Here is a 21888-nt window from a genome sequence, read left to right on the forward strand (position 1 = left end):
GCTACAGTGTGCAAGAACCTTGAAAACATGATGCCGAGTGAAAGGAGCCTATCACAAAAAGCCATATATTATATGATTCCATTTACATGAAAGGTCCAAACAGGCAGACCATAGAGACAGAAGAGAGATTAGTGGCTGCCAGGGACTTGGGAGTAAGGGGGGCTGGGGAACTACCTGCTTAGTGGGTGTAAGATTTCCTCTGGGGGGGGTGACAGAATGTTCTGGAACTAGGTAGTGGTGATGGCTGTACAACATTGTGAATGTACTGAGTACTGCTAATGGTAACTTTTATGTCATGCATTTTACCACAATTTAAAAAAAAGATCAAACATCCTCAGAATATTTAGCCAACAACCTTCAACTTGGCTAAATGCCTAGTCATTAAACTTCTTGGACTAGATTCCTTTCTGACTGTCATGGTTACCGTGTCCTGGGTTTCAGAGATGGCATTCAGGTCAGCGTGGTCCAGTCTAGCATGTGTCACCGTAGGTCCCCACATTTGCCAATTTCTCTCACGTGGACAGCAGAGCTACTTGCCTGAGCGTCGTAAAACCTGCCTTTATGATTTAGGGTAATGGGTGAAGTCAGCTGTCATTTTAGTGGGTTCTTATAAAAATTGAGATATAACTCACATACCATGAAATTCACCCATTTAAAATGTACACTGGCATTTAGTGCAGTCATAATGTTGTGCAACCATCACCTCTATCTAGTTCCAGAACATTTTCATTACACCCCCCGCCCCCCCCCCAAAAAAAAATCCCTGTACCCATTAGGAGTCATTCCCTATTACCCACTACCCCCGGCCCTGGCAGTGAATAACCTACTTTCAATCTCTGGATTTGCCTATTCTGGACATTTCATATAAATGGAGTCATACAGTGTTTGTCTTTCTGTGTGTGGCTTACTTCACTTAGCATAACATCATCAATTCAAGGTCCATCCATGCTGCAGCAGGTGTCAGCGTTTCCTTTTTTTTTTTTTTAGCCCCACCACGGGACTTGTGGGCTCTAAGTTGCCCAACCAGGGATTGAACCTGGGCCCTCGGCAGTGAGAGCATGCAGTCCTAAGCACTGGACCGCCAGGGAATTCCTGAGTTTCCTTCTTTTTTAAAGCTGAATAACATTCCATTATATGAATGAACCACATTTTTAAAATAAATTTATTTTTACTTATGTTTGGCTGCGTTGGATCTTTGTTGCTGAGTGCGGGCTTTCTCTAGTTGCGATGAGCAGGGGCTACTCTTGGTTGCGGTGCGTGGGCTTCTCACTGCGGTGGCTTCTCTTGTTGCGGAGCACGGGCTCTAGGCGCGTGGGCTCAGTAGTTGCAGCTCACAGGCTCTAGAGCACAGGCTCAGTAGTTGTGGCGCACGGGCTTAGTTGCTCCACGGCATGTGGGATCTTCCCGGACCAGGGCTTGAACTTGTGTCCCCTGCATTTGCAGGCGGATTCATTTTTTGTTTGTTTTTGCGGTACGCAGGCCTCTCACTGCGGTGGCCTCTCCCGTTGCGGAGCACAGGCCCCGGACGCACAGGCTCAGCGGCCACGGCTCACGGGCCCAGCCGCTCCGTGGCATGTGGGATCCTTCCAGACCGGGGCACAAACCTGTGTCCCCTGCATCGGCAGGCGGACTCTCAACCACTGCGCCACCCGGGAAGCCCCAGCAGGCGGATTCTTAACCACTGCGCCACCAGGGAAGCCCCGGACCACGTTTTGTTTCTGCATTTATGTGTACCTGGACACTTGGGTTGGTTGGTTCTACCTTTTGGCTACTGTGAATTGTGCTGTTACAAACATCAGCATCCAAGTATCTGTTCGAGTCCCTGTTTTCAACTCTCTGGGTTCCATACCTAGGAGTGGAATCGCTGGGTCACATGGGAACTCCACGTTTAACTTTTTGAGGAACTGCCTGACTGTTCTCCACGGTGGCAGTGTTTTTTCAAACTTACTTCTTGCCCATGTGTGGTAGACTTACGCTATCAAGACGAGACTTACCATATGGTGCTGATTGCCTTCATTCAGGGAGGGTTCTACCTTTGAGTGGCAAGAACTGTGTTTTATTTAGCTTTTCAAAACATAGACAGTTTCTTGCATCTTCTAAAAACTGGGGTGTTAAAAAATACACTGAATTCAGAGCGGGTCTGCTAAACTTCAGGTTCCACCATTGAAGCCTTCGAGCTGAACCCCATCCCCTCTTTTGCTCCCCAGAGACCACTGAGACCCTCTTCCAGTGCCAGTTTGATTTCTCTCAGATCTTTAAAGGGGCCAAAGCTGGCGTCTCAAAGCGCTGCTACATTTATTGACTCGTGCAGAGAAGCCCCCTTGATTCTGAGATTCTGCAGCTCATACTGGAGGATGGAAGCAGCCACTGCCAGGAGGCCATTTCTCTCCTCTGGTCCCTGACCATTGACCTGGGGAAGTGGCCGCCACCCTGTCCTTCCGGTTCATGGCTTTGTTGTGGTACTTGGGCTCCTTACGTAGCTCCATGGGGTGGATGACTGGGAATGAAAGGTGCTGAGACACTCCATCCCCTGAGATTGGCCTGATGCAAACATGACTGAAATTGCGAAAGGTCAGGATATCGCTGGGGCTCTGGAGGTTTCCTAGAGCTCACTCTGGAGGGGGCAGGATTCAGATTCAAGTGAAGAACACCTTTTAGCTGTGGCTTTCACCTGGCTTTGTGGCCTTTCTTTCCTTTTTTAATCTGGAAGCCGTGGAGATTGAGTAGTCACACCTCAGCTGCAGTTGTCTGGTCAGCTGCACATGTCAGCTGTCGGCTGATTGCACCCCTGGAATGCACAGGAGCCTCGGGTCAAGAGAGTGCCATCAGACCCCTTGGGGTACAATGATTTGGCCTGAAATCAAGATTCCTGCAACTCTCATTTTCCTTTGCTAGATCAAAGGAAGGATTTCGTCTCATGTTTTCGTTTTAGCAGCAAAATTACCAAATGATGTTTTTTTCACACGAGAGCCTTCTCTCAGTCTTCATAGGTACTTAAGAATTGCGAAGGCCTCTGCTTCAGTGCGATACCGGCATCCCCCCCAGTGCACGGATTAGTTGTTCCATTGATATGAGAAGTCAGGTACTAGGCAAGGCTGCCTTTGGTGGGGATTTTTTTTCTTTTTAACACGAGAAAGTACCTCGACGCCTTCATTCACACTCAGGGCTTCAGAATACAGAGCCATGACGCTGTTGAAAACATTGCAGTTCTCTGAGCCACTACAAGAAGGCACTTCGGCGAGGCTTTCAGCCTTTTCTCTGAACGTATTCATGTAACGTGAAGGCGTTCTCTTTGTTAGGAAGCTTGACCGAAACGGCTCTAAAGTATTCCTGTCCAGCAGCACAGTTTCCCGTTACGTTGCTGTCATCTCCCCCTTTGTGGACACGCTGCCCGTTGCCCCTACCACCGCTGGCAGTCGCTCCATCGCACTCCTGAGCCCCGAAGGATGGCTCCCCTCAGAGCATTCATCTGGGGCAGTTTGGGCACTTGGGGGCTTCAGCATTAAGCTCACGTGCAACCATATTCACGTTCCCCAAACCCCCCACTGCTGCGTTTGTATCGCCTTCAGACCAGGGAGCCAGTCCAGGACGGCGCGTCCCTCCTGGTGGTCCTGTCTCTTCAGTCTCCTTTTTCTCCTCACGCCGCAGCCCATTTTGAAGAGTCCAGGCCCACCGACGTGTAGGATGCCCCTCTCTTTGGACTCTGCCAGGCGTTTCCTCGTGGCCTCAGGAGGGGCTGCTGTTGTTCCTTCTCCCTGGCTCTTCTGCCGGCCTCCTCCTCTGAACGGGACCCCTCCCTCCCTTCCCTGCCTCTTTAGCCTGCATATTCCTTACTTTCTGGCCAGCTTCTGAGTACAGGTAAGACATTTTAAACACTGTCCTCTATAATATCTTCTAGAAGATGCTCGGTCCGGCATTTTTAGTAGTTTCAGCAAGAGGAGTCTCTGCAGACCTGTCTGCCTCGTTGCTGGGAGCTGATCTGTGGAAGCCTGGGACCTGTTGTCCCAGCATGACTGTCCTCCGTGACCCCTCCCTCTCCATCACTGTAGACGTCACCATCTGCCTTTCCGGGCCCTCAGTGACCACTCCAGCGTCATCTCCTGCCAACCCCTACCCACCAGGACCCAGGCGTCCAAAGTCATCGTGTACTCACTGACTCAAGCCTATTTATTGCTTTGCGTGCTAAACTAGCCCCTGCTACTTGAAACTGATGGGCAGGAGAATGGGGCCGTCAGAGGAAGCGCAGGTAGCATGACATGTGCGTTGTGATCATCCCTTGGCAGATTTATTAATCGCTGCTCCTGTGCGCCGAGCAGGGAGACGACAGGAAGGAAGGTGCATGCTGTCTGGGGGGTGAGCGGCGGGGCGGCATATTCAACATACACTGTGCGGGGAGCAGGGAAGGCCTCTCGGAAGACGAGAGCGAGGGCTGGCCCAGAGCCACTGTTAAACACAATGCTTATCCTGACTCGCTTCACCCTCCAGAGAGGGGTGTCACAGTGGTGACAGGATAGGGCTGTTGATAGTGCCGTCCGGGCCCACCTGGTCTGGCCTGCCCGGAGCACTCCTTGTTGGCCTGGGATAAGTACTCCTCCTCAGCCCTAAACACCCGGCTGTGTCTGGGCTTCCTCTGTGCCTGGAACAGAGGAGAGGATCGCTCTTTCTTTGTTGCCTCCCCTCACCCCCCGCCCCCAAAATTGGGAGCTCTAGAAGACCAGAGAATGATGCTGGTTCTACCCTGGCCTCCCAGCCCCTAGCAGAGGCTGGCTCAGGGCAAGGGCAGTCAATGAACACACGTCAACTCAGGCATGACCTCAGGCAGGTTCCCTTGTCTGGTTGTACTTGCTTTTCTTTTCACCTGTAACACTGAAGAGTTGAACAGGTGAATACTCGCAACTCTAAAATGTGTGAACTTAAGAACTAGATGCTCAGTTCTAACGGTCCTCTGAGCAAGTGTGTGTGTGTGTGTGTGCGCGCGCGTGCGCGCGCACATACATGCAGAGATACACGGTCTGGAGGGCTGTTTGGTTTCTTTTTTTTTTAATATTTATTTATTTGGCTGACCCGGGTCTTAGTTGCAGCACGCAGGATCTTACTTGCGTCATGCAGGCTTTTTAGTTGTGGTGTGTGGGATCTTTTTAGTTGCAGCATGCGGGATCTTTAGTTGAGGCATGTGGGATCTTTTAGTTGCGGCTTGCATGTGGGATCTTAGTTACCTGACCAGGGATTGAACCCTGGTCCCATGCAGAGTCTTAGCCACTGGACCACCAGGGAAGTCCCTGTTTGGTGTCTTTGAAAAAGTATGTTTCAACAAACCCTATAACCCCTCCTGGTGGGGAGCCTTGAGTACTCACCTAATACCCCAGCCTGTCCCCCTCCCTTGGGTCACCCTCGCACTGAGCAGGTGGCTGGGCCAAGGGTAAACTCATTTGGATTACCTGTTTTCCATCATTTTTGCCTCCACTCCACACCCAGTAGAATGGCTTCCAGACTTCTTCTTGGGCTTTTATTTGTTTTTAAGCAGAGAAGTAGCAGTCAGAAAATAAGGTACCAAACACCTCTGTGCTCCTCAATGCACAGAATTGAAAATCACCATATTCTCACAAGTAATTTCAATTTTTTTTTTTTTGTCTGCATTGGGTCTTCGTTGCTGGGCGCGGGCTTTCTCTAGTTGCGGCGAGTGGGGGCTCCTCGTTGCAGAGCATGGGCTCTAGGCACGCGGGCTCAGTAGCTGTGGTGCACAGGCTTAGTAGTTGTGGCATGGGCTCAGTAGCTCTGCGGCATGTGGGATTTTCCCGGACCAGGGCTCGAACCCGTGTCCCCTGCATTGGCAGGCGGATTCTTAACCACTGCGCCACCAGGGAAGTCCCAAGTAATTTCAATTTAAAAGAGCTCGAATAATCACAGAGTTAAAGGCCTTTTTATTCCCATGTTTGGTACTATTGAAACTTCATTTATTGTATACTTAGAAACAGTCGAAAAGGTAAATTTTATGTTATGTCTGTTTTATCACAATAAAAAATTCTAAAAATCCAAACAGTTCATTTAGGCCAAGTCAGAGTCCGGGCACAGGGGTCTCCCCACTTTGTAGCCAAAGAACTATGTTCTCCCCTCCTTGCGCCTCTTTTGGTTTGTTTATGTTGAAGTGTAGCTGCTCCTTCAGCTTCTCCGCGCAGGTGCGACTGTAGCTCCCCCATGCTGCTGGCCCAGGCTTCCTCACCCTCACCTGGTCGCATCACCACCCTCACAGGCTTCGGCCGTGGTCCTTAGCTCATCCCCGGCCCTCGTCCCCACACCTCCTGGTCACGTCCCCAGTCCTCTCCCTCCTCGCCCTCCTCACCCTGGACCACATGCCCAGAGCGCCCCAAGACGCGTCCCACAGGCTCCCTGCTGCCCGCTTAGGTCCCTCGCAGGCCGTTCTCTACATGGTAGCCAAAAGGATCCCATCACACTCAGAATAAAACCCGACACAGCCCCACATGCCCCCTCGAGGCCTCTCTGCTGCCCGGAACCTTCTTCCCCCATAAGCCCATTGGACCCTCACTTCCTTTATGTCTTTCTTTCCTTCCCCCAACATCACCAAGTGGGTTTTTTCTTAACTATATTCTAATCAGTTCATTCTTTTGGACAGTCACCTGGTCACCACGTAGCCCAGCAGAGGAGCCCTTTCAGCCCACGTCCTTTTGACCCTTCTGCCACCCCTGTGCGCTGCCCTGCCTTTCCACTCCACAGGCCACCCCAGAACTGGAGCCCCCCAGCTTTTCCCCAGGCCAGCCTGGTTCCCCTCCATGGGTGCTAGGCATGTTCCCTTCTGTTCCCTTTTGTTTTCATTTTGGTTTTGGTTATGTAAGCTTTTGCATGATTCAGAAATTGAAATTCTGGTTTGGCACACCTGGCCAGGTCTCGCCTCACTCCTGTTCTCACCTTGGTCCTGCCTACTCCGTGCCAGGACTGCTTCCCTTCGTTTTTGCCATCTGCTTCCTAAAGTCCCCTTCTTTTCTCCCCCAGAGGGCTGCCTACAGTGTACGGTGTTCCCCCTCACAGGAGGTCCTGGGGGTCCCTCACCCATGGTTCAGGCCGCCCGGCTCTCTGTGGTACACACGTCGGCGTCTGCCCAGCAGGTCTCTGACGGCAGCTGTCTGGCTTGGCCGCAGTCTTGAGCCGGTGAAAAGAATGCTGTCACCAGTAACATCGTGCATCTGTTGTTTTGCATTTCTGCGGGTGTCTCTTCAGGGTAGATTTCTAGAAGGACTGGCCCTAGATGGCATCGGCACCCTTGCTTGTACGTAAGAGGCCTTCCTGGGGCGTGTGGTTTGTGCTTGACTTCACCATAGTTAAATTATCAGGGGAGTGCAGATGAGGGCTCTGAAGAAGCTAGCCTTTGCCATCAGTGCAGTGTTTCTCTGGCTCGGGACTGCCCAGGTTCCCGTGGTGACGGTGGGCTGCGGGCTGCATGGACCTGCCCAGGTCTCTTCCTTGTCTCCCATCAAGGAACTAAGCCTGGAGTATTAGAAAGTCAGCTCTGTGCTAGAGCTCACGCTCGGGGCCCTAAACTTCTGGAGGCGGAGCCAGGATAGGGAGGAGGTCGGGGCGCACGCCCTCCCCACACCCTGTCTCCCCGTGCCTGACCTGAGTGTTCCTGGTGTGAACTCGCCATTGGTGACTTAGCCACGTCATTGGAGTCTGGTTGCCAGGGCATGCCGTGGTGCCACTGTTGCGGTCTCTGCGGTTTGGCCAAGAAGGGACGTCACTTGGGGTGGGCCGACGTGAGGTGGTGACTGGTGCCGACGTGTGAGCCACATGGGCCCAGGCAGCTCTGGGACTGAGATCTGGAGGACAGAGAGGAGTCTGGCTCTTTTCCTGGATAAGATGAGCTGCTAACTGCGGGCTTCTCAGGTGGCTGACTCCGAGCCCACGATTCTTCTTTCCGAGCCTCTCTGGCCCGGGCAGTGTTCTTGCCGTCTTGGCCCGGCCATGAGAGCATCATGGCCAGACCCTGATGCCGGGGCCTCACAGTGACCATTGCCGAAGTACACAAGGAGGGGATCCTACCGGGCGGGACGGCAGCATAGGGAAGGAGCTGTTCTGTTGGCACAGAGGAATGGGGAGGTGCCCGCCCTGGAATGAGGAGCGTGTTCTTCTGCGCCTTTCCGTTCTCCCTGCTCTTCCGTCGGCCAAGGCCAAGGCTCTGTGTCATCAGGAGCGTCTGGTGATAAAGGCTCCCCAACCTGGGATTGCTCCTCTTCTCACGCCAGAACCCTGGGCAGCAGTGTCTGGTTACCCACACCCGCCGGTGCTTATACAATGCCTTTGTGACTCTCCTCCCTCTGGGGTGTCGGCCCGTTGTTGAGATGAGGAAACCGAGGCACGGGATGTTGAGCTCACTTGCTCAGGTCATGTTTGGAAATGGCAAAGTCAGCATTTGAGCTCAGGTTGGCTGCCTCCAGATCTGCGTGTTTTTCCATAGCGCTGTGCTCTGTGCCACCGCCCAAGGGGCACTGTTTGGACTGTTCCCATCAGCAAGTTGTACTGTGCTGTTTTCACTGAGCACACGTTTGAGAAAACCCAAAACACAGAAGCTGTAGTAACAGCCAAGCCAGGCCTTCGTGACAAGGAGCCCCCTCCATTTTGGTGGGTAGGTCCCTCTCCGGCAGTCGGCAGTCGAGGAGGGCCTCTTGTCATCCGTCAGAGGTGGAGGCCCTCAGGCACAGCTCGTAACACTGAGAAGCCACCTTCTCAGTGCAGTCGTGCTAGGAGTGGGACGCGGGGCGACCACAGTGCGGGTTGGGTGCGGTGGGCCATCGCCGTCAGCAGCCCAAGGGCTCTGAAATGATCTGTGAAGGGGAAGGGCATCTGGATCTGGGCGAGCACTGGCAGGGCAGCCCCTCCCCCAGGGCCCTGCCCACGCTGGGGCGCCCGGGGCCTGTCGTTGCTGACTTTTTCTGCAAACCAGTGTGTTCTCCGTGACACTTACATACTTGTTTAACACTTCAGGGAAGAAAAGTCAGAAGAACAGGATCTCCAGGGCCTGAAGGATAAACCTTTGAAGTTTAAAAAGGTGAAGAAGGATAAGAAAGAAGACAAAGAGGGCAAGCATGAGCCCCTGCAGCCGGCGGCCCACCACTCTGCTGAGCCAGCAGAAGCAGGTAAAGCAGAGACCTCGGAAGGGTCAGGCTCGGCCCCAGCCGTGCCAGAAGCTTCGGCCTCCCCCAAACAGCGGCGCTCCATCATTCGCGACCGGGGACCCATGTACGACGACCCCACTCTGCCTGAAGGTTGGACCCGAAAGCTTAAGCAAAGGAAATCTGGCCGCTCCGCTGGGAAGTATGATGTGTATTTGATCAAGTAAGTAAGGGTGACTCCTGTTTCTACAGAGAGGGGAGGGCCGGGTGGGCGGGGGGTCAGGGACCGGTGCTAAAAAAACTGATGGGGACCCCTTGCAGTGGTAGCTCTTTGCTGCTCATTGATCAGGAAAATGTGTGTGCATAAGCCCACCTCGGGTCGGGGGCTTCAGTAGTGACCACTGCTTGCGGGCACGACCAGCTATGCTTGGAATGACCGCATACGTAGGTCACTGCCCTGAATGAGATGTGCCCGGGGTAGCAGAGTGTGGCTTTCCCACGCCCGCCGTCAAGGCCTCATCTGGAGCTGGAATAGCAGTAGGGCCTACCCAGGGCCTCAGTGAGGGCACCAGGAGAGGCCGCCTGGGAAGCAGTGAGGCCGCAAGGTCCTGCCATGCACACTGGCCTGGGCTGGGGGTGCAAGGGAGCTCCCTGGGCTGGCTGCCGTCTCCCAGCTGAGGGGCCCTCCTCAGAACCTGTTAACCTCTTCTTGCTGGGACAGTGCTTCTCTGACATTGCTTCATGAACCCAGAGAAATAGGAGTTCATAGGGCTCAGTCTGCTCTGTGAATCCCGTTGGGACAGGTGGGCTCTCTGGTAGGGCCTCTGGGGAGAGACCCGGATGGGCTCCGTGTGCCTTTCCCGCTGTCCCTTGGGCCTTTGTCCAGCTGTGGGCTGTCGTCGGGTGTTAACCTGTTGAAACAGAGTAACTTCGAAGCCAGAGCTTCAGAGGATGAGTGTGAATGCGTGCATTTCAGTTCTTCCCCTTAGATGGTTCCAGAAAGGTTAGCAGTTTTCAAAGGCTGCTTTCAGACAGCCTCATTTAATTCCAGCAACTCAGAAAACGGTGAGCAAAGCGTTATCCTACTGACGGATGAGGAAACTGATTCCAAGAGAGGCTAAGCAGCGTACCCGAGTTCGGCCTGACGGCTAGACAGGGTCCCCAGGCCGGACCCCTTTGGGGGCCAGAGGAGCTCGGTGGCAGGCAGCTGCTCGGGGGCATCCGGGCAATAGCTGTGGAGCAGTCAGCACCAAGCCATTCTGGCATCAGAGCAGGCCTCGCGGGCGCCCACGGCCGTTGGGCAACCCGACTGCTTCCTGTATAACAGAGGCCGCAGCTCCCTAGTTTTCGCTCATCTCAGCTTTTCTTAAATGTGACTCTTGTTCAGCTGCATCGTCGGGCATGCCAGTTGCAGAATGTCTCCTGTCAGAGGGTTCGCCACCACCTTCTCCTCTGCCCCATCTCTGACGTGGCTGTGGAAGCTTCTGATTATTCTTTGTGTCTCTCCGTTTGCTCCCACAGTCCCCAGGGAAAAGCCTTTCGCTCTAAAGTGGAGCTGATTGCGTACTTCGAAAAGGTAGGCGACACCTCCCTGGACCCTAATGATTTTGACTTCACGGTAACTGGGAGAGGGAGCCCCTCCCGGCGAGAGCAGAAACCGCCTAAGAAGCCCAAATCTCCCAAAGCTCCAGGGACTGGCAGAGGCCGCGGACGCCCCAAGGGGAGCGGCGCCACGAGGCCCAAGGCGGCAGCGTCCGAGGGCGTGCAGGTGAAGAGGGTCCTGGAGAAAAGTCCCGCGAAGCTGCTCGTCAAGATGCCTTTCCAAGCTTCGCCGGGCAGCAAGGCTGAAGGGGCTGGGGCCACCACGTCGGCCCAGGTCATGGTGATCAAACGCCCCGGCCGGAAGCGAAAAGCCGAGGCTGACCCCCAGGCCATTCCCAAGAAACGGGGCCGAAAGCCGGGCAGTGTGGTGGCGGCTGCCGCCGCCGAGGCCAAGAAGAAAGCCGTGAAGGAGTCTTCCATCCGGTCTGTGCAGGAGACCGTGCTGCCCATCAAGAAGCGCAAGACCCGGGAGACGGTGAGCATCGAGGTGAAGGAGGTGGTGAAGCCCCTGCTGGTGTCCACCCTTGGCGAGAAGAGCGGGAAGGGACTGAAGACCTGCAAGAGCCCCGGGCGGAAAAGCAAGGAGAGCAGCCCCAAGGGGCGCAGCGGCAGCGCCTCCTCGCCCCCCAAGAAGGAGCACCACCACCACCACCACCATGTGGAGCCCCCGAAGGCACCCGCGCCACTGCTCCCGCCCCCGCCCCCGCCCCCGCCGGAGCCCCAGAGCTCCGAGGACCCCGCCAGCCCCCCCGAGCCCCAGGACTTGAGCAGCAGCGTCTGCAAGGAGGAGAAGATGCCGAGAGCAGGCTCGCTGGAGAGCGACGGCTGCCCCAAGGAGCCAGCTAAGACTCAGCCCGCGCTCACGACCGCCGCCGCGGCCACAGAAAAGTACAAACACCGAGGGGAGGGAGAGCGCAAAGACATTGTCTCATCCTCCATGCCAAGGCCAAACAGAGAGGAGCCTGTGGACAGCCGGACGCCCGTGACCGAGAGAGTTAGCTGACTTTACACAGAGCGGATTGCAAAGCAAACCAACAAGAATAAAGGCAGCTGTTGTCTCTTCTCCTTATGGGTAGGGCTCTGACAAAGCTTCCCGATTAACTGAAATAAAAAATATTTTTTTTTCTTTCAGTAAACTTAGAGTTTCGTGGCTTCAGGGTGGGAGTAGTTGGAGCATTGGGGATGTTTTTCTTACCGACAAGCACAGTCAGGTTGAAGACCTAACCAGGGCCAGAAGTAGCTTTGCACTTTTCTAAACTAGGCTCCTTCAACAAGGCTTGCTGCAGATACTACTGACCAGACAAGCTGTTGCCCAGGCTTCTTACGGTGCGCCTGCACCTCCCTCCCACCCAGCCCCCCCACGTGGTCGTTAGGGACAGAGAGCACTTGAGAGGACACTCCTGGTTTTGGTGCCGTTGGCGCCCCAGTCTCAGCTCTCCTCCCCCCACCCACCCTGCCAGGCCTCCAGCTCCCCCGCCTCGCCCACTCCCACCCACGTCGGGACAAGGAGGTGTGAGGCAAGAGAGACAGGTGGATCCTTTAGAGAAGATGCGGACGGCCAGTGGCTATAGCCCGTGTGATCCCACCTGTGGTGGCACAAACCTGGCCCCACGCCAGCCCCAATCCAAAATCGACAAGGACATTTCACAGGACGGGGAAGTAGCACCTGTTCGCCCCAGTTCTGGCCTGGCTAGGAAGGAGTCATCCTTTGAGCCACTGGGTGTAGACTGGCCTTAGCCAGAGGAGACGATGGCCCAGGGCCGGCCTCCCACGGGTGGCGCTAGAGAGAGGCCGCCAAGGCCGCAGGACAAGGCCCAGGCAGGCAGGCCGGCCCAGGCTCCAGACCGCCGAGCGCAGCGGGCCGGCCAGGCGGAAGGGATTCCTAGTCGCTCAGAGCAGTTGTGACTGGTAGTTAGAGCCTTAGTAGATGGGGCAGGGGGCCAGGGGGAAGGAGGGGGAAATGTTCTTCCAAAACTTTCCAATTCTAACTCCTCTCGGGACAGCTTAGAACTATTTGCACTATTGAGTCTTCATGTTCCCACTTCAAAACAAACACGCTCTGAGAGCAAACTGGCTTGAATTGGTGACACTTTGTCCCTCAAGCCGCCAGACGGGACGGTGTTGACAACTACCTGGATCTGTATATACCTGCGCTTGTTTTAAAGTGGGCTTAGCACATAGGGTTCCCACGAAGCTCCGAAACTCTAAGTGTTTGCTGCAATTTATAAGGACTTCCTGATTGGTTTCGCTTCTCTCCTTCACTTTCTGCCTTCTTTCATTTCATCCTTTCATTTCTTCCCCTCCCCCCTCCTCCTCATTTATCCCTTCTGTTCCAGGCAGCCGCAGTGCCCAACTGTACCCTGAGCCGACGCTGTCAGCTCAGGGCCCCAGAACTCACCCCACCCTTGGCCTTCCTGCCGTCAGCCCCAGCCCCCCTCCCACCCATTCTGAGCCCTGAGGAAGCCCCAGGCTCTGCTAAATCCACCTGGCCCTAGTGCCTCGGCCTCTCCTCTCCGAGGGGCAAGGGAGCGGCAAGGTCTTGCTCTCCTAGGAGTCCCCTTCCCTGGTCAGACCCCCGATCCCAGGCCTTCTCAACCTTCCCACTCAGCAGAAGTGGGGGAGGGAGAAGTTGGGCCGGATATGGATTTTGAAGCCAAGGGCAGCACAGAGACCCACTGTGGCCTGCCAGTGTCATTGAGTGGCCCAGCCCTGACCTTGACCTCCGCCGTCCCCATCCCCCGCTTGGGGCAGGGTGGTCGGGCAGGGCGGCAGGCAGAGCAAGTGCAGCCGCCCCCGCTGCCACCGCTGCTCAGAGCGCAAGTTCTTTTCTGCCGGGCCCCGGGTGGCCTCTGCTTGCAGGAGACGGGCTGGCTGGTACCTCGCGCGTCTCCACGTGCGCGCCAGGGCTGTGGTGTGGGCGCGTAGAGGCTTGGGCTTGTTCTGGGGCGTTCATTGACCAGTTTCAATTCAGGATCCCGTGCTTTCACCCTCTGTTCAGGAAGTCCTTATCTAACTGCATATCTTCATCATATTGGTATATCCTTTTCTGTGTTTACAGAGATGTCTCTTATCTAAATCTGTCCAACTGAGAAGTACCTTATCAAAGTAGCAAACGAGACAGCAGTCTTATGCTTCCAGAAACACCCACAAGCACGTCCCATGTGAGCTGCTGCCATGAACTGTCAAGTGCGTGTTGTCTCGTGTATTTCAGTTACTGTCCCCTGGCTTCCTCACTGCGGTGTAACCATGAAGGAGTGAAACATCTTAGAAACCGTCTAGCACTTCCTTGCCAGTCCTTAGTGATCAGGACCCATAGTTGACAGTTCCAATCAGTAGCTTAAGAAAAAAACATGTCTGTCTCTCCCAGAATGGTTAGAAGCAAGGGAGTTTGCCCCGTTCTGTTTGTGGAGTCGTCGCTGGCCTTTCTAGCATTTTTGTATCCATTTCTTGATGCTGCAGAAGCAAGTCCCGCCACCAACCCTGCTCTGCTGTCGGTCCTCCGGGCTTCACTTATGACTCCTCCCCAGGAAGGGCTGGGGGCGGAGTAGCGGGAGAGCCCTTCGGGATCCCTCTTCCTCCGAGGACAAAAGGCCCCTGACCCTGCAGTGGCCTCGCACTCCTGGTAACCCCCAGAGGACTCCTATTCACGTGAGCACGGTGTCCAGCCCGTTTGTCGTGGGGGCACCACCTCTTTTGCTCGGTCAGGTTTTTCGGCATTAATTACACTTTTCGTCCAGTAAAATGTGGCTCCTGGGACCAGTATCAAGAGCTGGCCTCCCCATCGGCTTGGTACCATCTGGTCCTGGGCAAAAGAGAGCTGGGCCTGCCGTTGCCCCCCTTTCACCCATAACAGTTCGTTCTGGGGCTGACTGGCATTGGTCGAGAACACAAAGTTTCAAGTGTCATTTTCTTTGGTCCTGGCCCGACCTGCAGCCTCCCTCACTCCACAGCCTCTTCCCCTAGAGTTTCAAGGCTGCAGGTGGCGCCTGAGGCACCTTAGGGTTTTCTCTCCCCGCCCCCCTTTCTTCCACATTCCCTCCTCCCCAAATAAAGGCATTACTAGTGAGTCACCTTTGGGCAGGGGCCCCGAAGCTCCCTTACCATCTCTGTCCTGGAGTCAGGTTGACAGGAGGTTGGAGGGAAGGCCTAAGCCACGGAATTCTCACCAGCTGTGTGTGTCTGGCCCAATTTGGGGGTGTGACCTCGATTTTGTGTGTACTTGAAGACCATGAAGATCGGGGGCCATCTCTTAGGGACTGTGTAAGGAAGGCAGGGATTGACCGACGGCTTTCAGACACCCGTGGGCTAGGTCAGAGTCACGTTCGGTCTCCCCGGCCCTCATTTTGGTTATTAGTGACTACCTCCTCTCCTGATGGAATTCTGTGTGTCCTCAAGCTCCTCCCACCGTGCCCGGCCCAGCCCAGCCCAGCCCTGCCTGTGGGTGGGCTTGTCCTAACCAGTGTAATCGCTGGCCTTGACACTGCAGTGAGCTGGGGACACTGGGCCACAGCCAGGCTCCAGTGCAGCTCCCTCTGCTGCTGCTGTACTCCCATATCGAAAGGCACAGGAGACGCCCAGAAATGCCACGGCCCCCAGTCCGTCAGTGCCAAACTAGCCAAGGACCCCATCCCCTCAGGTCCCCAGAAAGTGGCAGCCGTGGTGGTGGCCCGGGGACGCCGGAACGGCCATAGCCAGCACCTGACTTCTACTCCTGAGACCCCATGCCGGTGCCGGCACCAGTCTTGTTTAGCAGTGGCATTCCAGGCTAGAGGCCACAAGTGGTGGTGGTGGGACCTGGAACAGCCCCAAGTGGTCGCTTTCCCCTCTGCCTAGCTTGTCATCGTGATGGCCATCGTGAAGGAGGGTACTAGCCAGAAACAAACGGCCACGTTTAGTGGGAAAGGAGTCTCCGTAGCTGACGGGACCTCTGGATTTTAAGTAACTTCGAATAAGCAGCTCAAGCCCAGGAGGGAACAGAGGGTGTGAAGTGAATCCACCAGGTGTGGCCGCCTGGATCTCCTGGGACCCAAGTGGAGCCCGGCAGCTGAGCTCTGTGCCCCCTTTCCGGAGCGTTCCTTCCAGGCTCTCTGGGGTGACGGGGCCAGGGGGGGTCACAGATACCAGCCATCCCTAGCAGGGTCGTGGCCCCAAATTGTTTCCTGATGCGAGTTTCCCACACGGGTGGCCCAGGCCATCCAGACCTCGGGAAGTAAGCTCTCTCTAGAGCCCTGTGTGCATTGGCCTAGCCAGTCCCCTGAGTCCCGGCCGGTGGCCCCCGGGGCCGGGGGGAGCACGGCCATGCTACAGGCCTGCAGTAGAGCCCGTGCTCTCTTGCCCGATGGCCCCGCCACGTCGTGTTCGGCTCTTGGCTGCTCTCTGCAAGGGCCTCATCTCACTTTGCTTCATCCGTGAACCCGTCCACTCGAGGGGTTTGTTGAGTCTCAGTTCTTGCTTCTTTCTCTTTTAGAAACTCTGTCAATCTTCCGAAAACATAGTGTAATTGTTAACAATTCTCTAGGATACTGCCTCCCCCAGGGTCTAAAGTTCCACGTTAAAGGGGAAAAAAGTGAACACCGAAACCCCTTGTCGACAATTCAGAAGGAAGACCTAAAAACCATTTAGCAGGAAACCACATTTCGATGTTTCTGAATGAGTAAGAGCAAGCTTTTGCAAAAACGCTGATCTAACAGTGCTTGGAGCCTGGCCCAATGTGTGGCAAGTGCTGCGGGTGAAGGGGAATCCGGCCTGAAACTGCTGGATCTGAGCCTTAGGGCCCTCGTGCCACTGGAGAGCCCATCTCTCCGTGGGTAGCAGTCCCTGAGGGCTCAGCTGCCACCCGGTCCTGGGAGAAGGCCCCACCTGTTGCAAAGCTGCAGGAGCCCAGCTCTGGGTGTGGGAAGGAAGGAGAGTGCTCACCAGTGAATCCGAAGGCCCGTGACCTTTCCGCCACCCGGCACCACCTGTTCCTTGCTCCTTTCTGATTTCCGCAGAGCCCACCCCGAGTGCTGATTTGTCAGGAAAAGTAAGTTCTAACTAGGGTGATGTCTCCTCCCCAGCCTCTGCCTGCGGTGCGGCCTGCCCACGAGGACAGCCCCCGGCTGTGCTCTTCTGGGGGCCTGGGTGAAGGGGTGTGCCCCCTCGCCCCTCACCCGCAAGAGCCTCCGGGGCAGAGGAAGGGCGGGGGCGAGGACCCTCACGGAGGGGAATCCAGCTTTGAGTTTCAGAACGTTTGGGAAACTTGCAAGTTACCTATGCTGTGCTAGCTCCGCCCTCTATCTTCCCTCTCCTCAGGTCCTGCTCAGCAGTGAGAGAAAATGGAATCAAAAGGCCACAAGGTTTGGCTCCTGCCCACTGGTAGTCCCTCTCCCCACAGTGTTTGTGTGTCAAGTGACAAAGCTGTTCTTCCTGGTGACCCTGATTATATCCAGTATCTCATAGACTATACGCATAGACCTGCTTGGTCTCTTCTATCCTGGGCTTTTGTTTTGCTTTTTAGTTTTGCTTTGAGTTCTTCTGTCCCTTTTATTTAATGCACCGACTAGACACACAAAGCAGTTGAATTTTTATATATATATATCTGTATATTGCACAGTTATCAACTCATTTTGCTTGTGGCTCCACACACACAAAAAAAGACCTGTTAAAATTATACCTGTTGCTTAATTACAATATTTCTGATAACCATAGCATAGGACAAGGGAAAATTTAAAAGACAAAAACAAAAAAAAAAAACACAAAAAACAAAAACAAAAACAAACAAAAAAAAAAACCAAAAACTAAAAACAAAAAAAAACCGACAAATCTGTCTGCTGGTCACTTCGGTCCGAGCAGATCCGTGGTCTTTCCTCGCTTCTTTCAAGGGCTTCCCAGTGCCGAGCGAAGGAGGCTCCGGGCAGCACCGGGTTTTGCACTGTTTCTCCCGAGCTTGTGAGAGAGGCTCCAGGGTGCCACTGCGGGACGGCTCATTTCAATGGGTGGGTGCAAGAGTCAAGAGTGCTCCCTGGCTCTGGCAAAGCCCGGAATGGCACTGCCTGGTTCCCTTCAATCTCTGGGTGGGGCAGCTGGAGTCCATGGGGGTGGCCTGGTCCCCCCATGCCTTCCAGCGACCCGGTCCGAGTGATGGTATGTGGAGAGCCGGCTCAGCAGACCTCCCCACCGGCAGGGCCCCCTCTCTGCTGAGCCTGGGGGCTGGAGGGGAGGCAGAAGGCCGTGTCTTGTCTCTGAAAGTGTGAGCCGTACCAGGTAGAACACCAGGGCCCCCAGAACCACACGTGAGGTTCAGTGGGTCCCCTCCAGGGGGTAGCGAAGACTCCAGAAATGTCCCTTCCTCTTCTCCCCCAACCTATGAGTAATTGCATTTGCTTTTGTAATTCTTAATGAGCAATATCTGCTAGAGAGTTTAGCCGTAACAGTTCTTTTTGATCATTTTTTTAAGTAATTAAAAACACCAAAAAAAAAAAATCCAGAAACTTGTTCTTCCAAAGCAGAGAGCATTATAATCACCAGGGCCAAAAGCTTCCCTCCCCGCATCATTACTTACTTCTGAGGCCTGAATCCAAAAGAGAAACACTCGTAGGCCCTTTGGGTGGCCAGGCTCCCCTCGGGCCCCTCGGGGGACCTGGGCGGGGGCAGCTTCCGGGCCCGGCCTAGGGGCTCGCCCCCGCCTTCGTTCAGTATTAGCGGTGGGCCCCTGCCTGCTCTCCCACCCAGCCCAGGGCCGGGGGCAGAGGAGGCCGCCGCCGTTGCTGTCCGGCCTCGCAGGTGGGTGTCCGCGTTATCTGCGCGCATGCTTTCTGCCCGAGATCTGAAATCGAGTTAGCGATTTCAGCGCCGAGTTAGCCTCACCGAGTGACCTCTCGCCCTGCCCGCCCGACGCAGCAGGGCCCACCCAGTTCAGTGTTTCTGGGGAGCTGGACGGTGGAGTGCAAAAGGCTTGCAGAACTCGAAGCCTGCTCCTTCCCTTGCTACCAAGGCCTCCTTTTCCGTTTGAGTTGTCACTGCTTCAATCAATAACAGCCGCTCCAGAGTCAGTAGTTGATGAATATATGACCAAATATCACCAGGACTGTTACTCAATGTGTGCCGAGCCCTCTCCTCGCGCTGGGCTCCGTGTACCCGGACACTGTAACGTGTGCTGTGTTTGCGCTCCTCCCCTTCCTCCTTCACTCTCCCCTCGTCTCTCTGGGGTTTTTCTGTTTGGGTTTGGTTTGGTTTTTATTTCTCCTTTTGTGTTCCAAACATGAGGTTCTCTCTACTGGTCCTCTTAACTGTGGTGTTGAGGCTTATATTTGTGTAATTTTTGGTGGGTGAAAGGAACTTTGCGAAGTAAATCTCTTCTGTGTTTGAACTGAAGTCTGTATTGTAACCATGTTTAAAGTAATTGTTCCAGAGACAAATGCTTCTAGACACCTTTTCTTTACAAACAAAAGAATTCGGAGGGAGGGGATGGTAACGGAGAGGAGAGGGTCTGTCCTTTTTCCCCAGGAGGGGAGATCCAAAGACAGAACCCCTGCCCAGATCAGCCAGAAGCCACCCAAAGAAGTTAAGCCTAAAGCCAACGGACCGAATAGCTGATGTGCTGCCATTTGCGAAGTCAGAGCAAAACCGGGTTTTGTTCCACTCAGTGAATTCTTTTGCGCGCCCCCCCCCCCGCCAGATTATTAGCATCATTATTATTTTTTAAGGACGGACAAGGTTGATGTTCCTGCAAGGGAAGCCAGGAGGGGTGTGAGCAGAGCCAACCTCGCCTCGGTGGGAGAAGGCTGGGGTAGGCCTGAGGGGCGGGGCTCAGCCAGAGGATGGCCATCTCCCTGGAGACCTCCACCGTGGCCACAGGTCAGGTGTACGTTGACAGGGCATTACTGTTCAGGGTGGGCATTACTGTTCAGGGCACCATCATCACATCCCACCCCATCTCGCAGTGCACGACACTAACGTGACCTCTCGATTCCCCTGCTTTCCCGGAGGAGGAGATGATGGTGGAGGGGGGCACACTCCCTTTGCTGTCATCCGATCCCCAGCAAAATTTGGACATGAGAAACCCCCTTCTTGTTTCGTGGCAAAACCCGATCCTCCTCAAAGAAGCCGTTTACCTCCCATTGTTTAGGGCTGATGGAACAGGGACGGACGTGTGCTCCCTTAGCGCCCGGGGGGCCCCCTCCTCTGAAAGGCAAGGACAGTGCTGACCCTAGTGACCATTTGTGCATGGGGCTTAGGAGCGGGAAGAACCGGGCAGGGTTGCTGTCCCCTCCTGAGTCACAGGGACACAGGTCGCCCTGTGCAGAGGGAGCTGGCTCCAGCCCCGAAGCCCAGAAGCCTGACCAAGGGTGGGAGAGGTGTGCGTGGGGCGTGGGGAGCCGCCCAGGACAGACACGGCTGGAGATGTCTCCAGAAGCCCTCTATCGCATTCACCTTCAGTTTTTGTGTTTTGGGACAATTACTTTAGAAAAATAAGTAGGTCGTTTTAAAAACAAAAAATATTGATTGCTTTTTTGTAGTGTTCAAAAAAAGGTTCTTTGTGTATAGCCAAATGACTGAAAGCACTGATATATTTAAAAACAAAAGGCAATTTATTAAGGAAATTTGTACCATTTCAGTAAACCTGTCTGAATGTACCTGTATACGTTTCAAAAACACCCCCCCCCACTGAATCCCTGTAACCTATTTATTATATAAAGAGTTTGCCTTATAAATTTACATAAAAATGTCCGTTTGTGTCTTTTGTTGTAAAATCAAGTGATTTTTTCATAAGGTTCTTTTACTATTTGAAAAGATGGGCAGCACGCAGTTTTATTTTATTTTTGTAAGTTTTTTAATACGTGTGAAAGCCAAGAATACTCAGCATGCCTTTCTAAGTGACGCGTTCGCACCTTTTGTTGGGAAGTACTGTATCCTGTGCTGTTAGCATTCTCGATAAATCTCTCTGTGAAAGTGACTCCAGGTCTGGGCTTTCATTATCAGACAGCTCCTAGGACAGCACGGTGGTGCATTTCCTGATCCACTCTGGCTGTCCCCGAACACGCAGAAGCCAGCCGCTTTCGGGGGCGGCCACGGGAGGAAAGGGCAGCCTGCGCCCCGCACCGGCCCCTCTCGGGGCTCCCCGAGGGCCAGGGCAGGGCCGTCCCCTCGTCCTGGATGTGCCGAGGTGCTTTTGGAAACCCCCCCACCCCCTCAGCCCCAGCTCCGACTCCTCTGGTGCCTCCCGCCCGAGACCCTCCCATGGCCTCTGCCGACCTGGCTCCAGCTGCCCGTGTTCCCTGGCTTCCCGTGAGGCTGTGGGCGCTCGGGAGCCCGCGGCATCCTCACAGCCGTCCTTCCTCGGGCTGTCGATGGCCTGGAGCGGACGGCCGTGCTCCGAGTCCAGAATCACAGGCACATGTGGACACACCTACTAGGAGGAGCACTAGACAATCCTGGCCCGGAACGTTAAAACGAAGGGTTGAAATTCACCCTGTGTGCGCACTGAGCCTCCCTCGGCTGCCAGGGCTGTCCCAGGAGCTGCAGTCCAGCAGTGAGCAAGTAGGACCAAGTAAGTCCCTGACCCCTCGCTGCGTGCGTGCCCAGTAACTTCCCATCCTCGGCTCGGTGGTCTCGGTGAGGGCTGTCCCCGTGGGAAGCCCCTGGCGCTCAGGGTGTGGCCGGCCTCCTCTTTGGGAGGGGCAGGCGTTGGCTGCAGCTTCTAGGAAGAGGCTGCAACGGAGGCCCATCTCGGGCGGGCCTGTTTTCTGGAAAGAGCCCTCAAGAAGTCTGTGGACGGACAGCCTGGGGGTGGGGAGGGGGGCAGTAGCCCTCTGGGGTCAGGATCCAGAGGGCAAGGGGGTGGCCAGGGAAGACCTGCTGCCTTTCAAGCGTGCGTCCAGCTGGAGAAACAGAAGAGGAAGGCACCCTTACTGCTTTGGGGGAGGGGGGGGGTCTTCCCCCATCTGGTGGGGGAGGCAGATGAGTGCCGAGGCTGAAGAAGGACGCGCCAGGGATGCCAGGCATAGCGGGGGCTGCGGGCAGCTCCGCCCGAGGGGCCCGGGGGCTCTCAACCCAGCTTCTACCTGAGGAGCTGCTTGAGCTCCACCTTCGCACGAGGGCCACGGAGCTGTAGGTGCAAACTCGTGGGTGCGGGAGCCCTGGCGCATTCTTGGAACCCCAAGGAGTTCTGGATGGCTTAAGGCTG

At 55.0% G+C, this 21888-nt stretch overlaps 1 protein-coding gene across 7 annotated transcripts in view; it reads left to right on the forward strand.

Annotated features, from left to right (window-relative positions):
• MECP2 (methyl-CpG binding protein 2) overlaps positions 1 to 20658 on the forward strand; it is a 61762-nt gene extending 41104 nt beyond the window's left edge. For 4 of the 7 annotated variants that reach the window (XM_067023946.1, XM_067023947.1, XM_067023944.1 and 1 more), the window contains 2 exons: positions 8995 to 9345; positions 10644 to 20658. In XM_067023946.1, coding sequence (XP_066880047.1) covers positions 8995 to 9345; positions 10644 to 11727 — 1435 coding nt within the window. In that variant the 3' untranslated portion in view covers positions 11728 to 20658. The remainder of the gene's footprint in view (positions 1 to 8994; positions 9346 to 10643) is intronic. The other 3 variants (XM_067023948.1, XM_067023949.1, XM_059051473.2) reach the window with 1 other exon arrangement.
• Positions 20659 to 21888: the final 1230 nt, after the last annotated feature.

Source organism: Kogia breviceps, chromosome X (assembly GCF_026419965.1).
Source record: "Kogia breviceps isolate mKogBre1 chromosome X, mKogBre1 haplotype 1, whole genome shotgun sequence".
NCBI lineage: Eukaryota > Metazoa > Chordata > Mammalia > Artiodactyla > Physeteridae > Kogia > Kogia breviceps.